We start from the raw sequence: 21969 nt of genomic DNA, 5'->3' as shown, positions 1-21969 counted from the left end.
TCCAGGTGAACATTCTTAGACTTGGCTTAAAGCACAACTGGACGTTCCAGCACGACAGTGATCCAAAGCACACATCAAAATCTACTTCAGAATGGTTAAAGAAGAATAAAATCAAGGTTCTTCGATGGCCTATTCAAAGTCCCGATCTAAATCCGATTGAGAATCTCTGGTATGAGTTGAAGAAGGCTGTGCACAAGAGAAGTCCTCGGAATTTGAATGAACTGGAACAATAAGTAAGCCACAGATGCTTAAATGAGGTGGTAGTCCTGACAGTTTCATACTGATTCTGCAGCACTTCACAGTAATCATATCGGTCCTCTTTTAAGAATCAACCACTTAAAAGAATCAAATCATCTGGGTGGGATGTGATTCTTATAAATGGAGTGCACTGTATGTGTGTGTGTGTGTATGTATGTGTATATATATGTGTGTGTGTATATATATATATATATATATAAATAATTAGGGCTGTCAAGCAAGAAAAAAAATAATCACGATTAATCTTGATGAGAAATTTATCTCCGTTAATCTTGGTTTTAATCGCATATTTAAATTATACAATTACTGCATCCATCTCATTTAAGTTTGTTATATTACTGATATTATTATTATTATTATTATTGTTATTATTATTATTATTATTATTATTATTATTATTATTATTATTATTACTGCTATTATCATCATCATCCAAAAAACAACCCAGCATAAAAACCATGTTTTCCTATTTCTGGATTCTCTTTATAGTTTTATATTTATTTACAAACCAGCATTGTTGTTAAATTGTTTGAACCAACTGCTAAATCACAATGGAGTCAGTTTATTACTCACCTTACTGCATTTACAATTATCAGTTTCCTTTACTCATAAACTGATGTTTTTCATTGCCGTTTAAATAATAATAACACTTTTAAATGATCTGTTATTAATAACTTGAAATTGCCTAAATAAAACAAAACATTCACTGAGTAACGGCTATCTCCTCCATAATTGTTAATAATATTGTTTAAAATAAATGTGGTTATTGATATAATAAAACAAAGCTACAATGTTAACGGGTCTGCAGTCGGTAGCTATCCAACAGCACTGGTTATCGTGCTTAGCTTGATTCATGGGTTTGCAGCGATCCTGAATTTACTCTGTCGAAACTGATGGGTTTCATTGGTTGTTGTCTGAAGCAGAAAATCTACTAGAGTGTATTTTGAGAAGTGAAAGCATGTTTAGCACGCAGGTGGTACAGCAGACTAGATGCACTTCTGTAATACTGGAACTCACTTTGACAGTAGATACAAGTAACTCTCTTTCTCTCCAATGAACCGTCAGAAAGTTTAAAATAAATTCTTCAATTTGAGTGCTTTGCTACATAATGCCGTTCCGTGACTAATTTTATATTTAGATGATGACTACACTCATTCAATCCTGGCATGCGCTAAAATGGTGCCGCAGGAAATGAATTACGGTGTGCTAAGAGGGGACAATACAGGAATGTGATTAACGTGCGTTAAAAAATGTAATATCTCCAAAAATGTATGCATTAATCACAGAAGTTGTGATTAATTGACAGCCCTAATGGGTATATCTAGCATGGGATATATTTTTGTCATCTCACTTAAGTGTGATAACATGTTTACTGGGACTAGTTTCGAATGTCTCTTTGCTTCCATTCCAATCCAGTGGTGTGCTGCTGAAATTCAGGACGGAGCTGCGCTTCAGTATTCAAACAGTCTGAAATCATTCCTATTGTTGTTTTGATTTAGACTCAAATTTCCTTGAGAACGAGTTTAGTCAAGAAATGCCAGTCACCGATCTGACTGCGTCTGACTTACCTGAGCAGCCTGTAGCCCCTTCATTAAAACCGGTAAAGGTAGGAAACCACAGAGAGGATGTAAACTGACAGGCTGAGCTCAAGGTTCTATCTAAAGACGGTTGTGAAGAAATGAATCCACATCGAAGAATAGTCTGTTGACAGTGAAAGTAAAGATCTGCCAGGTAAAATAATCTCTGAATGTATTTAATGTTTTATACCATATTCTTGGAAGTATGGACCTAGGTTTTTTTATTGTTTTTTGTTTTTTTTGGTCATACGCAGTCCGTTCGTTGATCAGATCCAATGCAACCACTCTCCCATCACATTACTTCTGCAGGGTCCTATTGTATTATATTGTATTATCAGTTGTGTTGCACCTTGCGATATGATTATTATTCTTATTAGTTTATTTAGCAGATGCCTTTATCCAAGGCGACTTACAGAGACTAGGGTGTGGAACTATGCATCAGCTTCAGAGTCACTTACAATTACATCTCACCCGAAAGATGGAGCACAAGGATGTTAAGTGACTTGCTCAGGGTCACACAATGAGTCAGTGGCTGAGGTGGGATTTGAACCGGGGACCTCCTGGTTACAAGCCCTTTTCTTTAACCACTGGACCACACAGCCTCCTTGGACCACACAGCTCAGTGCATTAACTCATAATGCTTATCTTATGTTTATCTTTCACTTTCAAAAAGTGGGTCTATATATATATATATATATATATATATAAAGTTCCCTGTGTGTTACATTTAGTAATTTAAAGGGGAATTCTCATTCAAACTGTTTTTCTTACCAGAATTCTGCCCCACTGAGTGACAGCTGTGTGCTTCTCCTGCCAGAAACCTACTGCATTAGAGCCCTCTGCTATAAATACAGTCTTTATCCAAAACCCTGTCCGGCCACCAACCCAATGCAAGAGAGGGATATTAAACTAGACGAAACCAGTCTGACTGATCTCTGTTTGAGAGCCCATTGGAAAGCATTGGATCACTACATAGTGCTGCAGCCCAGCAGTCATTCATTGCACATAGCTATAACAAGCAAAGGCAAGCACACATTTCAGTACCAGGAAGGGTAGAAGACAGGCACACATCCACAAAGAAAGTGTAACACTAAAAGGGAGGCCCTGCTGCAGGACCCTTCTCCCTGCCACAGACTCAGATACACGGGGGTGGGATTAGAATCCCTGTTCCAAACACTAGAATCCCATACTGCTGCCTTTACTAATTTTTCTGTAAAACTGTCTCATTTTACAGGAAACTAGACTGAGAGCACCAGATAAAACATTTTGCTCCTTTCGTGAAGTTATTTTCAAATTCAGCTGAGGAATCCTTCTACACACCACAAAGGAGTGCTGGCAGATGCTGGTCGGTTATCTCTACATGGCTTCTCTTAGCAGAGTACTGAGTACTGGTAGATGGAGCCGTTCCAAGTTATCTTTACATGGCCTCTCTTAGCAGAGTACTGAGTGCTGGTAGATGCTGGTCCAGGTTATCTCTACATAGCCTCTCTTAGCAGAGTACACTGAGCAGGTGTATTTGAGAGCCTTCACACACCATGTTGTGGTGTTGGCAGATAAACGAGATGAGATCTGAATCTCGTCTAAAGCAATTGAATATCAACCCGTTCCCTTGTTAAATTTGCACTATAGTGATATACTTGGAGCAATCTCTGTACTATAGTGATATACTCAGAGCAATCACTGTAGTTTAAGATTAATCAAAAGGATCTCTTGATTCATAATACATATCTCTACACAGTGACAGGGATATAGTGGAGAGTCCGTGTATATGTATGTCACACTTACAGTTTTACATATAACGGAGGACTCATTATCCAATAGTGATGAGACTTGCTAAGAACATGTTTAAGTTTTTAGATATATAAAGGATATAACATGTGAATGTCCATACTGTAATTGTTCAACAAATGAGTATAGCTGAATAACCATTAACCATCTGATTAAATGCCAATTCACAGTTACATTTTTATACATACCTATTGAACTGCATATGCAATTGTGATAATTCTTGGTTACACAGTTTTTACCACAATGATTACACAATACGGAAATGTAAGGTGATATTATCAGTACATGCCACACTAACATTTTTACATACTATTAAATAACTTCTTATAGAACTGTGATCAGCCTTAGCAAGGACATTCTTTATTTGTTGGTCTGTAGCTGTGGGTGTAGGTCACAGTGCGTTTCTTTCTCTCGATACTGATGTATAGTTCAGCGAGGTCCGGGAATATGAAATGCCTCCAAGTTGACACACAGGTAGACACTGAGTTGCAGTCTGGATGTCTAGGATATGAAATGCTGTCTTGGAAATAAAGGGCTGGCAGGCATATGGTAAGCCTGGCTTTCTGGATGTGATTCTACGGGAGGGGTGTTCTGTTTGGAGTCTGTACAAAGCCATCCTAATCTGTTTGAACACCCCTGTGCTGAAAGGCAACGTTGTTTGAAAAACATTTATTTTCTGTGTACGACTGCCACCTACTGTATGCCCCACGTATCTAAACACACTCTTTACTATTCTTTTTCAGTATTCTCCCTTTTACTTTATAAATTGGAAAATACATTATTACCCTATTAAGGCCATTTTATATAATATTACAAACAAAAATAAAGGGTCTCTTTCATACATATTGATTTTTCTGTTGGTACTTCGTTCAAAAGGGCAACCGTGTTGGTTTTTGAGTTACATGTCATATATTATGGTTGAAAAAGTTCTCCTTCAATTAGTGATTTAGAAAATGCATTTACAGAACAAAAGCTGTAGGACAGACGATGAGGTTAATGTTGAAAATGTGTGAGGATTAAAACAAAACAGGACCACATTTAAATTCAGCTCCAACCGCTAACTAGGTGAACCAGCCAGGCGGTTACTGAGGTTGAGCTTTCAAACAGCGTATCCAAGCAACCTGCTGCACAAAGTTCTGCTGGTGGGAGAACAAGGTCAAAGGAATGGCAAACACAACGCATACATTTACATAACATCGTCCTGTAATTGATCAAAAATACCACACTGAGAGGCAAAGGGCTCACTCCTAATGATTGTGATCATTACATATTTTGCCACCCCTTAAGTTTGTCCCTTAGTTTTTGTAGCCATTTGTTTTCTCCTATTTCTATTGAAGCCGTGGTTTCTTAATGTACCGTTGGCATGGAAACATGACATTCAGATCGCTCCCTTGAGAGAATCTTTATTAACAAAGGCCTGGAGGTCCCTGTTTCAGGATTACATTGACGCTACTGCAGAATCAGATCTCCTATCATGGTGAGAGAAGGTGGTCTTGCTGTCTTGTAATGGCGCAGAGGGTGGGTACTGTCTTTATAACCAAACACTGGCTCAGAAACCTTCAGGGATTGTACTACAGGTGTCAGCATTAAACTTGTTGGTTACCACAAATACACCAACGCATTTTTTAACTAAATCAGCCCCTAAAGTCATACTGTTAGTTTGAGTAAACCGTGTATTGTTTACTAAATGGATAGCATCGTTTTTACAAATGTAGAGTTTAATTGCACAATTTTTTCTGTCAGTTTGACTCTTTCGTTGTGTGAGTCGATCCCTAGATTGTGCTTCTCTGTGATTTCTGGCCCAGTCAATACGTTTCTCAGTGTAAACAGTGCAGTTTAGTTTCCTGCAGTTATTGTACACTCTTACTATTGTTTTTTTTTTTTTTTGTAAATGTGGAACTTTTAGTAACTCAATGGATCTTGAATATTTGTTCAACAGACTACAGGGATATACTGTAGTGGAGGCGTAGAGTCTGGAGCATGTATGGATGCCTGTACCTACATACATATGTGGCACTTTTACATAACATATATCTAGTTTCACCAGGCTGGACCAACAAAGAACAGGCTCTTATTTACAGAGATGACCTGGGGAATGGAGATGTATTTGTTTGTGTGTTTGTTTTTTAACTATATGTTTTTTCACTGTGTAATTTCTCAGGACAGGTAGTTTTAAAACTCACCATCTCACGTATATATTTCATGATTTACCACCCCATGTCATTGGCTGGAATTGGGTTCTGCAAACTCATTGTGTGAGTTTGAGATGCAACTGGCTGTCAGTTCCCTAATTGAATATCAGACGGGTAATTGACAGTACTTTAATGCACACTTTTTTTAATAGCCTTTTAATACAACTAAATATTATAACAAAAATAAGTGATAATGACAATTAAAGGACTCCAGTTAAACTGAACAACTTAGTTATACACTGGCACATTCAGCCCATGCTGGAAGTGATCTTGGGGGTGTTCTGTCCCACATTGCCCAAATCTTGAGATTTATAAAGTGAATGTACTAAAAGAACTTTATCAAACAAATACGTTTTTACTTGCCAGAGCTGCTTATATTTTATCTGGACAGTGCCAGATATCTGAATGGAGTAATATTAGTGAACTGTCTTGTGTCTTGGTTTGTTGTTGTTGAAAGATGCTGTGCTCCAGTTGCACTGACAGGCTGTCATTGGCTGATTCGGCACAGAATGTACAGAACTGGTTTCGTCGGTGCAAAGTACTGATTGGTTGATTTTGATGGATAGTAAAATACATTTGGACCAGTTGTGTCTTTGTTTAGTATTTGCTGTCCAATAGATGTGAACTGAGCTTTCATTATGGCAAGCCAAAATGAAAAGGCCGGGACTTTCACGGATTGATTTTAAATCATGCTGTGACGTTCCAGCGGCCTGGAAGCTGATTGGTTGATGATACAATTGTTTACTAATGTGTGGTAGTGCCCAGCAGTAGAGCTTCCTGATTAGTGAATGAAAGTTCTATGGTTTGTAAATGGTTGTTGTTGTAAGATAAACTCCGCCAAGGGCACATTTTGGAAAACAAAAAGATTGACAGCAAAACAATAAATAATTTAAGTGTTGTTATGCAAAAGAGATAAGTACATGTTTATTAGGCACTAAATGTACTTGGTGGACGAGCCCGCCTGCCTCTCTCTCTCTCTCTCTCACTCTCTCTCTCTCTTTCTCTTTTTCTCTTTCTCTCTCTCTCTCTCTCTCTCTCTCTCTCTCTCTCTCTCTCTCTCTCTCTCGGAGGATTGTGGGTTGTGGGAGGAGCTTGCGGAGAGGAGGCACGCCGGTGCAGTAGGACCGGGAAATTTAAAAATATTTCTTTCTTTATTTATTTCTTTCTTTATTTTATATATATATATATATATATATATATATATATATATATATATATATATATATATATATATATATAGTTGTTATTTGTGGTGTGTGTGTGTGTGTGTGTTTGTTTGTTAGTTAGTTAGTTAGTTTATAGGTTAGTGGTGTGTGTGTGGAGATCCCGTTATGGGTTCTCATTCCGGAGGGTCGGGGGCTCTCACTCGCCGACACGGGGTACGGTGCCTGCCTGATCCCGGGGTGTCGGTGGAGGAGTGCCTGCTGGCAGTAGGAGAGGTGGTGGGTTTTGAAAATATTAGGTCAGCGTCAAGAATGAACAAAGCGCTGGTAATATTTTTAGCGGAGGTGACGCTTGTAAACAGGCTGGTAGAGGAAGGTTTCACAGTGAAAGGTGAATTTGTTCAGGTTTCTCCCTTGGTGACTCCAGTAACTAAAGTGATTATTTCTAATGTGCCCCCGTTTCTAAAAAACAAGTAATTAGAAAAAAATCTGTCTCAGTTTGGTAAACTTGTGTTCCCAATTAAAGATATCCCTCTAGGCTGCAAAAATAACAGTGTTAAGCACGTAATGTCGTTTAGAAGACAGGCGTTTGTTTTATTAAATGATCCCAATCAAGTTATTAATGTAGCCTGGAATTTTAATGTAGAAGGGACTAATTGTGTGGTGTTTGTTAGTTCTGAAATGATGAGATGTTTTTTCTGCGGCGAGCAGGGACACCAGAGGAAAACCTTCCCGAGAAGGGAGGCTAGAGCCGAGACAGGACAGGAGCAGGGCAATGCTGGCGGGGAGGAAGTAGGGGCTGTTGGGGGGTGAGTGGGAGGAAGAGTCGGCTCCTGTATCGCACCCGCAGCCAGAGCCCGTGCAGACCGAGGAGGAGGCGACTCAATCGCGGAAGGAGACCGGAGCGGATCCACCAAAGCCAAGGCCTCGTACAAAGAGGGTGAGCCAGAGCCTGTCAGTGACGGGTTCGGAGCAAAATGCAGCAACTGCTGAGAATGGTGAAGAACCATTTAAGGAAGTAGTTAAGAAGAAAAGATTTAAACATAAGGCTGCAGAGCTGCCGGATGGTAGAGCGCAGCAGGTGCAGAGCTCCGAGCCCGCGCTGACAGGGAGACTGCAAGCTCCAGCCAGGGCGCCAGTCCCTCATAACGTGGGGGAAGAGAACACAGCGGAGGGCGAGCCGGGTGCGGTGCAAGACTCTCCGCTGGCTGAATCTCAGCTGCCTGTAACAGTTGTGGCTGGAGAAAGGGAGGAGGCGGCAGAGGCCGGTGCTAAGGAACTGGAGGGAGCAGCGGAGGAGTTGACACACGGGGGCGAGCAGGAGGACAGCGCGGATGAGATGGGAGAGGAGCTCTCGGACTCCTCGCTTATCTCAGACATCCCCGATAGCCAACCCGCCAGCAAGAAAAAACTATATACGCTGGAGCAGGTAAATAATTTTATGAAAGAAACAAAAGGGAAAATAGGGGTAGAAATAGAGCATTTTTTCCCTGATCTAAGATTATTTCTCCACTCCGCTCATGTTATTACAAGGAAAGCAACAATAGAAGAATTTGATCAGCCCAAACGGTACAGATTAAAAAAAATTGTTCAGAAAATTAAGAAGGATCTGAACAATGGTTCAAAATTTCATGTTTAATAATGGCTGTGTTTTATTCTTTTATTACTTTTTTTAGTCTGTTGGGTTTACTTTTTTTAGCCGTGATGGAAAAGTGTGTTTTTGCTTCTTTTAATCTAAGTCTTTTAAGAGGGCACAGCTTTTAGAGTTTTTAGAGCAGAAGCAGACGGGGGTGGTGTTTCTGCAGGAGACGCACTGATCACGAGAAAGAGGCGGCGTGGCGAGCGGAGTGGAAGGGGTTGTGCGTGATGAGTCACGGTGTCCGCACTAGTGCAGGGGTGGCTGTGCTTTTTAAACAAAATATAAGGGCAGTTTTACTAGATATGGAAGAAATAGAGAAGGGGAGGATTTTAAAAGTAAAAGCCAGGCTGGGCAGTAAGGTGTATGTTTTTATTAATGTTTATGCCCCCAATAAGGGGGGGGGGAACGAATTTTAATTTTTAAGAAATTAAAGCAAGCTCTTTTTAATATGAATAGTGATGATGTGGTGGTATTGGGAGGAGATTTTAATTGTACTATTAATTTTAATATTGATAGAAATAATGAAGAACCGCATCCTCAATCCTCCAGAGAGCTGGCTGCAGTGTTAGAGTCCAGTGACCTGGTTGACGTTTGGAGATGCTTGCACCTTAATTCAAGACAATACACCTGGTCTCAATCTCATAAAAACTGCATATATAGAGCAAGACTAGACCGTTTTTACATTTCTAAAAATTATTTAAATAAATGCATTGAAGCAAGAATCATCCCCAGTAGTCTCTCTGACCACCACTGTCTATTATTTACAGTAATAATTCAATCAGAACCCCACAGAACATCTTATTGGCATTTCAATATAAAATTATTACAAGACATAACATTTAGACAACAATTTAAATTTTTTGGGATAATTTGGAAAAAAGAAAAAACACATTATAAAGATGTAAGACAGTGGTGGGACATTGGTAAAATACAAATAAAATGTTTTTGTCAACAATATACTATAAATGCAACCAGGTCACTGAACGCAGCTGTGAGAGAGCTGGAGTTAAAAATCCTCCTCCTAGAGGAAAGTCTAAACTCAGATTTTAAAGAGCAGACCCTGGAGTACCTAAAAGAGCAGAAACTTGCACTGGGGAGCTTGCTGAAGGAGAGGGTGAAGGGGGCGATCGTGCGTTCCAGATTTGTGGAGCTGAGAGATATGGATGCCCCCACCAGTTTCTTCTTCAACTTGGAAAGGAAGAGAGCAGACAGCCGACAGCTGTGCTGTGTCAGGACTCCTGGTGGGGAAGAACTGCATACACGGGAGGAGATCAGCACAGAGGCGGTGCGTTTCTATAAGGAACTTTACAATAAAGAACAGTGCAATCTAAAGGACACTGAGCAGCTGCTCCAGGGGTTACCCAGCCTCAGTGATGAAGAGCAGGCTCAGCTGGACGCACTGCTGACCTACCAGGAGCTGACCACTGCTGTCAAGCAGCTCTCCAGCGGAAAGGCTCCAGGGATCGATGGACTGCCAGCAGAATTTTATAATACTTTCTGGGACATAATAGGGGAGGATTTGCTCCATGTTCTGAGAGAGAGCCTCAGCCACAAGGAACTGCCTCTCAGCTGCCGCAGGGCAGTGATTACACTGTTGCCAAAGAAGGGAGACCTTTGTCAGCTAAAGAATTGGAGACCTGTGTCACTTTTATGCTCCGATTTTAAAGATTTTATCTAAAACAATCGCAAACAGATTTAAAAAAGTAATTGGAACTATTGTACATATGGACCAAACATATTGTATACCGGGTCGCTCCATTTTTGATAACCTGTTTTTTATTAGAGATTTTTTATCTGTAAATGATATTTGTGATTTTAATCTAGGAATGGTCTCCCTGGATCAAGAGAAGGCTTTCGATAGAGTCGACCACACCTACCTCTTTAAAACCCTGGAGGCTTTCGGATTCGGCCCTGTTTTTATCTCTTATATTCAGCTTTTATATTCCAACATTTTTAGTATTTTAAAGATTAACAATGGGCTGAGTCAACCTTTCCCAGTGTGCAGGGGTATAAGACAAGGCTGTGCCCTGTCTGGTATGCTGTATTCGTTGGTTATAGAGCCCCTGATGCACTAGCTGAGGGGCAGGTTGGCTGGATGGACAGTGCCCTCCTTGCCCTCCACACCCTCCCCTGCCACAGTGAAGGTGTCTGCCTACGCAGATGATGTGACTGTGTTTGTGAGTGGGGATGCTGATGTTCAAGCACTGCAGCAAACTTTAAATGAGTTCCAGAAAGCATCGTCTGCCAGAGTAAACTGGGCAAAATGCAACACTTTCCTGTCTGGCAGCTGGGATGAGGGCACCCCTCCTGTCCTGCCTGAAGGGCTGGAATGGAACAGAACAGGCATTAAAGTGCTGGGGGTGTACCTCGGAACGCAGAATTATATGAGAAAGAACTGGGAGGGTCTGTTGGACAGGGTGAGGGGGCGGCTGCAGAGGTGGAAGGGACTGCTGGCCCAACTGTCCTTCAAGGGTCGGGTGCTGGTCATTAATAATCTGGTGGTCTCTAGCATGTGGCACAGGCTAATGTGCCTGGAACCACCCCGAGGCCTGGCGGAGGAGATCCAGAAAGTGCTGCTGGAGTTCTTTTGGAACGGGAGACACAGTTTGAGGCCGGCAGTTCTGTACCTCCCCAGTGATGAAGGGGGGCAGGGGCTGGTCAGCATTGCCAGCAGGGTGGCAGCCTTCAGGCTGCAGGCGGTACAGAGACTCCTGTACACTGAGGAGGAGGCTCATTGGAAGAGGCTGGCTTGTTTCCTAAATAGAGTCGGGGGGCTGGGGTTAGGTAAACATCTGTTTTTAATTGAGAACACCAGTTTTTGTAAAGCAGGACTTCCTAGTTTTTACCAGAATATTTTAAGTGCCTGGCAGCTGGTGAGGGTGGAAAAGGATGAAGAGTCCCTAACCGGGCAGGCCCTATTTGATGAGCCCCTATTTTTTAATCCACTTTTTCCAGTTAAGTTCCTCCAGTCGATGACGCTTTGTGCCAGGTTTTTAAAAGTAGGTATAACCAGGATGATCCATCTGTTCAATCTTGAGCTCTCCTGCTGGTTAACTGCCTCCCAGCTAGCTGCACAGCTGGGCTGGCACTCCGAGAGGCTCGCAGAGAGACTGATGGTTGAGCTGAGGGGCTGCCTCTCCCCATGGCTCAGGGAGGTCCTGAGGGAGGAGCTGTCCAGAGGCACAGAGCAGAGACAGTGTTCCTTATTCCCTGAGGTGATTGTGTCACCAGCAGTAGGAGAGGGAGGAGAGGGGGGTGGAGAGAATGGAGGGACATTACTAACTTTGCACAGTGTAGAGGAAATTGTTTTTCATGCAATGAATAGTAAAATTATATATAAATTGTGTGTTAAAGCCATGGAGTACAATAGGCTAAGGGGTCTGGTAGATTCCAAGTGGAGAGTTCACTTATCTGTAGAGGAGGGGCGCAGGCCGGTGTGGAGGGTGCTGTACAAGCCGCCCCTCACTAAGAGAGTTGGGGACCTGCAGTGGAGGATTCTCCACGGCATTGTGTCCACGGGCAGGTTTCTCCACAGAGTGGACCCCAGTATTAGTGAGCAGTGTGCTTTCTGCTCAGCAGAGGAAACCATTTATCATGCTTATAGTGAGTGCGAGAGGCTGCGGCCACTTTTTAATTTACTGCAGGGAATCCTGAACGTTCTAGGGGTTGTTTTTAGTAAGGAGCTTTTTATTTTTGGGGTTATGTACAGTTTTAAAATGAAAAACAAGTGTGTTCTAATTAATTTTTTATTTGGACAGGCAAAATTGGCTATTTTAAAGACAAGGAAAAACCAGCTCTCTGGTTCTGGATTGACCAGTGTGGTGGGTCAGTTTAGGGTGCTTATGGTCAGCCAGATCAGAGTAGAGTTTGAGTATTTTAAACTGGTCAGTAATCTGGAGAGCTTCCAGGAGAGGTGGTGTGTGGGAGACGCCTTGTGTGCTGTGAGTGAGGAGGGGGAGCTCCAGTTTTTGTTCTAGTTTTTAATTTTATTTTTATTGTTTTACAGTGTTTTTAGGTTTAATCTGTTTTTTAACAGAAAGAAAACACTGTTTTTTTTCAATTGATTTTTTATGATCCTTTTTTATTTAAAATCTATTTTTAAGGAGAACATGATGTATTTTAAGATTTTTAATATTGATAAGTCTTATTTTTGTTGTGTTTTACCTTTATTGATTTTTTATGGATTTTAATTGGAATGTTTAATAAAGGATCTTAAGTCTCTCTCTCTCTCTCTCTCTCTCTCTCTCTCTCTCTCTCTCTCTCTCTCTCTCTCTCCCTCTCTCCCTCTCCCTCTCCCTGCCTGCCTGCCCTGCTCCTGTGCCAACTCTCGCAGCTGGCTTGAATTTTGAAACCAAAATTCATGCTTAAAAACTGAAAGACAAGAACAGTGGGAGGTAATAATTATACTCTTCTCTGGGAAATGAAAAGATATTGCTGTCGTATCTGCAACATTCAGAAAAACAATTACAATGGTGATAAAAGCAGCTCTCCCTTCACAACCAAGAACAAGCAATTAAGGCCTTTCAAACACCCCATAGCCTTTCAGGTTCACAGCACGCTTTCCTCACTAAATTAACAAAATTGATGTTTCGTCTTTTTTTGGGGGGATGGATGACTGCACAATGCAGCCACACGAAGAAAGAAAAGAAAACAAATTATTTCCTGATTTCCAAAGTAATTATATGAATCATTGTTGGCCCGAAGGAGACTGTTACAGTTTTTCTGTGAATATGCATGAGCTGACAGGATTACATGCACTATAAAACACAGGGCAGCAGTGTGGAGTAGTGGTTAGGGCTCTGGAATCTTGACCAGAGGGTTGTGGGTTCAATCCCCAGTGGGGGACACTGCTGTTGTACCCTTGAGCAAGGTACTTTACCTAGATTACTCCAGTAAAAACCCAACTGTATAAATGGGTAATTGTATGTAAAAATAATGTGATATCTGTATAATGTGAAATAATGTATAATGTGATATGTTGTAACAATTGTAAGTCGCCCTGGATAAGGGCGTCTGCTAAGAAATAAATAATAATAATAATAATAATAGCAGGGTGAACTGTAACCCATTGAAATACCACTTTCTCTTAAAACTGCTATAACAGTACATAGCAGCAGGGAGCTGTGTGCAGGGTCATTAGAAGCTCTGTCTTGTCTTGATATATGCTGTCACACAAAGCAAGGTGCAGTATCATAAAATGATGCTTTCCTTCAGTCTGTCCGTTCTTTATTCTCGGTTCCTCACAGTCTATGGCGGTCATAGTCACGCAGGTAAAGTAAGTGACATACAAGGATTGTGGGAAACCTTTGCACTTCACGATCCACCAAACAGTTCAAAACAACCACTCTGTGTCACGAGAAAGAAAAGTGCAGCTAGGGACATAAGGAGACCACAGTTCTGTCAGGCAAAGCTGGACAAGGCCATTCAGAGTCTTATAAATCAAAAGCAAAACCTTAAGTCAACTCTAAACTGCACTGGCAACCAGTGAGGCTAAAAGACAGGATAGCTGTCCACACTTCCTAAACTTTGACAGAACTCTTGCAATAGCATTTGGTACAATCGATGCTTAGATGATAGATGGCTAATCTACATACTCTCAGTTCAGGATCAGATAACACTTACTCTGAGAATTTCTGAGAATGTCTACAGCAGCCATTTAAATATATTCATCTCACCTTCTACACCTGTGTGAGCTTTCCTGCTGACAATTGCGATATAATGGGGTAGTTCAGTTAATTGCCACTGCTAACGAGATACAATAAGACTTTGTTTTATTACAGGAAAGCTTGCATAGTTGTTGAAGCTGAGACTGATAATCAAATTTAGCTCCCTCTCTTACCTTTAGTCTCACATTGATGATGCAGAAAGCCATTGTGGGAACTAACTAGAAACATGTTTTAATGGTCTTTAGTAGAGAAAATATTGCTATGAAGCAGGCTGAGCTCAAACTTTTAAAAATATGTTTCAAGGATGTGATGAAAACCGAAAACAGAACAAGAATTGGAAGCCAAATAACACAAATGATACAGAGGTGGGAGAACTGTTTAATTGTGTACATCCTGTTTATTTTACCTTTTAAAATGTTCCAAAAGGGTGGAGTGATGAACTGTGTCAATGAGAATGAGGACCTTAGTGTGCCTGAGTCAGAATCCATGAGTTGTTATATATAAACAAGGGCCATTTCTGAAAAACGTGTGAAAGGAATGGCAGGTATTGTACTGCAGTTTATTAAGCAAACAAAAATAAATAAAATATTTAAATCAAAAATAAACTGTGCTCACAGAGCGAAAATAAAAGGTTTGAACATAACAAAATTACGAACACAAAAATACATAAACAAAGCTCAGGCTGGGCAGATTGCCTTCACTGTTCCTATGTTCTTTTAAATCAAGTTTCTCTCTACTCTTGCGCTCTCCGCTCTTGTTCCTTCTCTGAACTCCCCCACGAGTGCCGAGAGCTGCAGGCTTTTATTAAGGTGAACCATCTCCCAATTAGCAACAAAATTAATCCCGTAATTAATTCGGGAGATGGTTCACCTTCTGCACGAGTTTTTTTAAACTGTGGATGGGACTACCCATCCACGCTAAACAAAATATAACACAACAACATGGCTACGCCGACAATACATTTTTAAATAAATACAACAAAACCGGCGCTTCGCCGTCATATATAATCAATAAATCATAATCATAAAACAAAACAAATACAAAAGCATACTGCACAGGGGCAGAGGTGAGACCCCGATCTAAAAATAGATAAACAAAACAATGTACTACAGGGCACCTCGCCCTGTTACACTGCCATGTAGAGCAAAAAAACAAATCAGCACATATAACATTCGAACGAAATAATGATTACGTTAAAACATGATCATTATTACGTTTGGACATGATAATTATCTCGTGAAAACGGAAACACAAACTGCATTTTATCAGGTTCCAGAACATGACGCAGACTAATGCAATATCTCAGTAGCACAAGTACCAATTCAGAAATCAGGAGAGACTGTCACGCATGGCTGATGTAGTAAACAAAATCAGATTCTATTTTGGATTAGTCCGGAACCTTAAGGAAATGTCGGAATGTTCAGCACATTTGAATGGAATTGTTATAAGCATTAGAACACTTAGGGAGAAAGCACCAATCTGATGTACTAGACGTGGTGCTGTATTTAATACAAGACATTGAACACTCAGGACAATTACATGGATACAGGTGAATGCACTTGAAATGCATTGAAGAAGGATTTGTTGTCAGCCAGAATGACATTAGACAGCTGTTTAATATTATTGACTCCCAAGGTGTTCAATTTAGGTATAGAAAATGATTGAGATGCAGAACTCAGGCCCTGATTTTCTATGGCATCTTGATTCCTACAATAAACTGAAACCCTATGGAATCTTCATTAACGGTGCAATTAATGGATATTCTAGATACATCATTTGATTAAAAGCATACACAACTAACAGTGATCCAGCCTTTTTATTATTATTATTATTTGTTTATTTAGCAGGCACCTTTATCCAAGGCAACTTACAGAGACTAGGGTGTGTGAACCGTGCATCAGCTGCAGAGTCACTTACAATTACGTCTCACCCGAAAGACGGAGCACAAGGAGGTTAAGTGACTTGCTCAGAGTCATACAATGAGTCAGTGGCTGAGGTGGGATTTGAACCAGGGACCTCCAGGTTACAAGCCTGTTTCTTTAACCACTGGTCCACACAGCCAGCCTTAGTAGCAAGTGATTTTATGGAGGCAAGAATGGGGTGTCCCAAGCAAGTACTTGGAGATTTGGGATTCAAAATATCAGCACTGGTTTTGTTTCCGTTTTCACAAGATAATTATTACGTTAACATTATATGTGCTGGGTTTTTTTTTGGTTCTACATGGCAGCTATATGCTTACATAGGTTTGAGATACAGGTCAATAGTTATTAATTACATCTGGATCAAAAATCAAAAATTGATCCAGATGACAAGGATTCGTAAATAATTTCCAGAATGACTTCTGAGTAAGGTTCTTTAAAGAATTGAGTTGGGACCGGATCTGGGGCATAAGAGGTAGATGTCATCCTGGCAACCACCTTAGCCAGATCGTGCAGGGAGATCTGGTGGAAGGTTTCCTTTAAAACATGTGCTGCAATAGCAGTTTCTAGCCGGGTGAAACTGGCTGCAGGAGAGGACTGGCAGATATGGATCCTGATGTTTGAGGTTTTAGAATGGAAGTGAGATTTCATTGCATCTGACTGAAGTGAAGATGGTGGTGATTGGAGGTTTAACCAGACCGCTTGCAGTGAAAGATAAATATTTTGAGTTTTCCTTTGTTAGTCTCAGTCAGATCTAAGCAGTAAGATGTTCTGGTTTTGCGAAGGGCCTCAAGTCATATAGCTGTTGTTTCCAGATAGAGCGATGGATGTCAAGAACGTTTCCTTCTTTCAGTTTGCATTATACAAAGCTTGGTAATTCACCAGGGGGCTGAAGAAACACGTTTAAGGTGCTTGTTAAGTAATATTACTTGTTAAAGAGTTGTTATACTTATACTGGTATAGTGTGTCCGGTGGTCCTGTCTCAAACACAACTGCAGAATGTTCTGAGATGCCAAGATCAATCAAATAAACATTTGATACTGAAATACAAAATGTGATTAAAAGGTACAAGACATGACCCCAATTTATGAGATTTGAAATGCTGGGTATAATCGAGAGATTCTTTAAATCCCAGGAAATCCCTGATGTTGCAAGTATATACTGTACACAGATTTTTTTTTACAAATTTAACTTCCCTACAGCATCACAAAATCCCCTCAACATGTGGAAACAGATACTTAAAATAAAATGTTCAAGCTTTATTCTACAGAGTTAAACTAACAAGCAGACCACAAGTTATTAGCCAATATGCTTGTAATGTTAACTTTTGTTTTTTCGCCTGTGCACAATTATTCACTTGGTAAGTTTCACTTAATAAGTCTCACTGCAGATCTTAAAGGCTTATCATAACAATGTTTTTTTTTTTATTTCATCTCCAGAATCTGTTCCAGGGCAGGACTTTGTTTCGCTGGATTACCGGCTGCGCTACTACCCCAGCATAACGTATGCAGTGATTGGCAGCGCAGTCATCTTTGTCATGGTGGTGGCGCTGCTGGCCCTTGCCCTGCACCACCAGAGGAAGCGCAGTGTGCTCCTGCCTCGTGTGGGGCAGCACCTTCACCGCCTGCACCAGCCCCTGCTGCTCTCGCGCTTCGTCATCGTGGAGCCACAGCACTCCTGCAATGCCTCTGCCGCTTCCTACAGCACCACCCGTGGGATCCAGCTGCTCTCCGGAGCGCTGTACCCACGCAGCTACACCATGGACACCCCTCCCTCGTACTCGCAGGCAGTCCGTGACCTCAGGTAAGCATGGACACACCTCGCTGGTTTTTATGCCGTCCGTGATCTTTTTTCTTAACGATGGTGATTAAGGTAAATAACATGGAGGAAATTTTAAAATCACAATTTAAAGTACTCTCCACTTTCCATGTAAATCTTGCATAATTTGTATTGCCATCACTTCATAGATTATATTGCAGGGACGAGGAAGTGTAGCATCAAAATATCTGCAAGGAGGGCTTGATAAATTGTCAAAGTCAAATATATGTCTTTGTTGTTAGAGGCAAATGGGAGACCTCTGAAACTACAGCAATACAAACTGGGTAGAATTACTGACCTGACCACAAATTGCATATGTTTAAAATGATAAGTGATGGACTAATGGTATCAGAATGAGCTGCTGTTGCCATCCTAACCATGAATTAACCAAACAACTTACGGTAGACTTAACAACATGTTTGCATGTGCATTAAGGGCACTTGAAAGGCTTGTCTGACACATCCAGGGATTGCAGTTTCTGGAATAACATACCAAGGAACCCAATCAAAATGACAGTATAGAACATCTTCAGTATTAAAATGACAGGGGACAAATTGAATTGCCTACACTTTTGCGTAGAAAGCTGTCTACAGAACACTTTTCCTATCTCCTTATGAACGGTAGCAAGTGAAAGCAATTGCATTTGTTTGCATTCTCTACACTGTCCCTTCACCTTTTGTTTGTCCCTCCCACAGCCGGCCGCCCTGGTTTGATTTGCCCCCTCCCCCCTACCCTCCTGATGGAGAGGAGCCCGTCCCAGAGGATCTGCCCCCCTACCAGTCCCGCCGGGGGAGCACGCAGAGCCAGGACAGTCCCAGCGAGAGCCACACAGGAACACAAACAACTGTACATAGAGAGGCCCAGTCCTAGGGGCCAGTCTCCCAGGGCTAAATCCCACAGCATCCCCACCTCTACACCACAGCCGTGTACAGAGGATCCTGCTCCAGTCATAGAGGTCCATATCCTCTTAACCAGTTAAACAATCAATTTGTGAAATTCTTTAGGCTGAGTTTTCACTGAGTTCAGCAACAGTGGAGTGGATACATGTTTACATATGTATGCCCGCATCAGAGTTTTTCTTATATCTAGAAAACTACTTATTAAATTGTGCTGAAAGTTAGGGATTCATTTGAGTATAATCCGGTGAGTATATGGAGGAACATGTGCTTTGTTTATGTGTCACAGTGGCCATGGTGGTGTTTGTCATGATACTGATGGCTTTTATTGTTGTATCTACAGCCCTAGCAGGGGGTGTATGTTTCTAACATGAGGTTGCAATGCTGTCATAGTGCAGCTGTCTTGTTTGATTCACAATGAGGTGCCAAGGCAAATTGATATCCAAATGCCTGTTATTATAACTATTATAATAATACACAGACCACTTTCATAACCTGCAAACGATTTCAAATTTAACAGAATTATTCTCATCAGAATGCATGACTGTACGTTCACATGTTAGAGAGCAAGATCTCAGTGAAACACCTGGTAAAATGAATAGAAGAGCTTTATATAAAGTTCTCTCTGACAAGGGTGGAAATGCCCCAGCATAGCACTATAATGAGCTTGTTTTTTTCTGTCTGGACCCTGGACGTGGGACGTGCATTTTAAAATGTATAACCATCTATGTATACGTCTTGGACCAATTAAGCTTCTAATTAAGCACTTAATTGCTCCAATTGAGTAATTTAGGATACAGTTGGAACAAAAACCAGGAGGGACAGCGGTCCTCCAGATCCAGGATTGGAGACCCCTGGACTAGATCAACACAGTTCTTTCTGATTGGACGTGAGGGGCTGTTTAATGCAGCTGAGATCATATATGAATAATAAAGTTGCAAAGCTTCTGTTGTTTATTTAACATGTTCATGATGTTTTAATGAAGAACCCGAGCCAACTCAAAACAAATACATTTCAGCTGCTCATTACAAATACACACTGAAAAAGACTAACATAATATTACTGAAAGAATCAGTACAGGAAAGTTACACAAAACGATAAGAGTTCACCGAGGATCCTGAATAAACAGGGCAAGAGGGTTAGGGTTAGGGTCAAAATAAAGATTCAAGCCAAACAAGCAAACGTAGGCTGGGCATTCGCCTTCACTACTAAGTTGCAAACACACATCAAAACACAGGTCAAAACTCCCCAAACAAAATATATACATGTGACCATTCTCCAATCATCACTCAGTTATCTAAGTGGAGAATGGCCACACCTGTGATTGCTGGCAGGGACAGAATTAACCCCATCCGTGCCAACCTTGCATTCATACACGCACTGTTTACACAAGCAGGGCTTTTGTCCTGCCACAGAAAACTCTGCTTCCTTTCTAGAAAAAATAAAGAGTTTCGTTTCCTGTTAAGTGTTTCTGTAACAAATCCACAAAAACGTGTTGCTTTGCTTTTGTTTATACACATTTGCTTTTTTGTATAAACATTAAAACTGGAATACTTGTCAGGTTAGGAAAAAAAAAGATCCTGCCCAATCTGTTCTGGGATGCTTTTTGAATCTTCTTATATTGTACAAGTACTTTGTATCAATGTAGAAAACTTTTTTTGTGTGTTTTGTTTGTATTCTTTTATAATCATTCATGTCTTCTGTTATGGTACTTTAATGTAATCTTTTTTTTTTGTTTTTTTTAAGGTTTTCAAAAAATGTATAAATGTAAAGTAATATAAATAATTTTTCCTCTAAATGTTTTCGTGTTTATATATATATATATATATATATATATATATATATATATATATATATATATATATATATATATATATATATATATAGACGTGCTCAAATTTGTTGGTACCCTTACAGCTCATTGAAATAATGCTTCATTCCTCCTGAAAAGTGATGAACTTAAAAGCTATTTTATCATGTATACTTGCATGCCTTTGGTATGTCATAGAATAAAGCAAAGAAGCTGTGAAAAGAGATGAATTATTGCTTATTCTACAAAGATATTCTAAAATGGCCTGGACACATTTGTTGGTACCCCTTAGAAAAGATAATAAATAATTGGATTATAGTGATATTTCAAACTAATTCGTTTCTTTAATTAGTATCACACATGTCTCCAATCTTGTAATCAGTCATTCAGCCGATTTAAATGGAGAAAAGTAGTCACTGTGCTGTTTGGTATCATTGTGTGCACCACACTGAACATGGACCAGAGAAAGCAAAGGAGAGAGTTGTCTGAGGAGATCAGAAAGAAAATAATAGACAAGCATGGTAAAGGTAAAGGCTACAAGACCATCTCCAAGCAGCATGATGTTCCTGTGACAACAGTTGCAAATATTATTAATAAGTTTAAGGTCCATGGAACTGTAGCCAACCTCCCTGGGCGCGGCCGCAAGAGGAAAATTGACCCCAGAGTGAACAGAAGGATAGTGCGAATGGTAGAAAAAGAACCAAGGATAACTGCCAAAGAGATACAAGCTGAACTCCAAGGTGAAGGTACGTCAGTTTCTGAATGCACCATCCGAACCATCCGAACATGCAAACTCCAAACAGACAGTACCCTAGGGCGGATTCGAACCTAGGACCCTGGCGCTGTGAGGCAGCAGCGCTAACCACTATGCCACCGTGCCAACCATATCTGTGTTTTTAGTTTCTTTATATTTTCAGTATTGAAGGCTGGTTCTCACCTGCCTTTTCTCATTTATGTAATCACAGCAGTGACAACTTTATTAGCTTCAGTGAAGTTGACACTTCTGTTTCATTTCATTAGTTGTTCAATCATTTCTGTTAATTTTCTTCAAAAGGTGAATTTGCCTAATAAGTTTAAATCAACTGTTGTCATTTTAATTGGTTTCTACAGGTGACTACAGTATTGTCGTAAAATAGGCCTTTAAATAACTGTCAATAAGACAAATGAACATTGCCTTATGAAACTAATAAGTTATTAATACCTGCTAAACACCAGTATGCTATTTGTGTATGTGAAACTGGAA

General features: G+C 40.5%; 1 protein-coding gene across 1 annotated transcript in view; it reads left to right on the top strand.

Moving 5' to 3' along the window:
- Window positions 1-20743, top strand: part of LOC117434684 (low-density lipoprotein receptor class A domain-containing protein 3-like) — a 74722-nt gene extending 53979 nt beyond the window's left edge. The window contains exons 5-6 of the mRNA XM_059003200.1: window positions 17642-18005; window positions 18716-20743. Coding sequence (XP_058859183.1) covers window positions 17642-18005; window positions 18716-18890 — 539 coding nt within the window. The 3' untranslated portion in view covers window positions 18891-20743. The remainder of the gene's footprint in view (window positions 1-17641; window positions 18006-18715) is intronic.
- The last annotated feature ends 1226 nt before the right edge of the window (window positions 20744-21969 follow it).

Source organism: Acipenser ruthenus, chromosome 28, assembly GCF_902713425.1.
Source record: "Acipenser ruthenus chromosome 28, fAciRut3.2 maternal haplotype, whole genome shotgun sequence".
Lineage (NCBI taxonomy): Eukaryota > Metazoa > Chordata > Actinopteri > Acipenseriformes > Acipenseridae > Acipenser > Acipenser ruthenus.
Note: the sequence above shows the minus strand (reverse complement) of the source record. Positions and strands in the feature narration are given on the sequence as shown.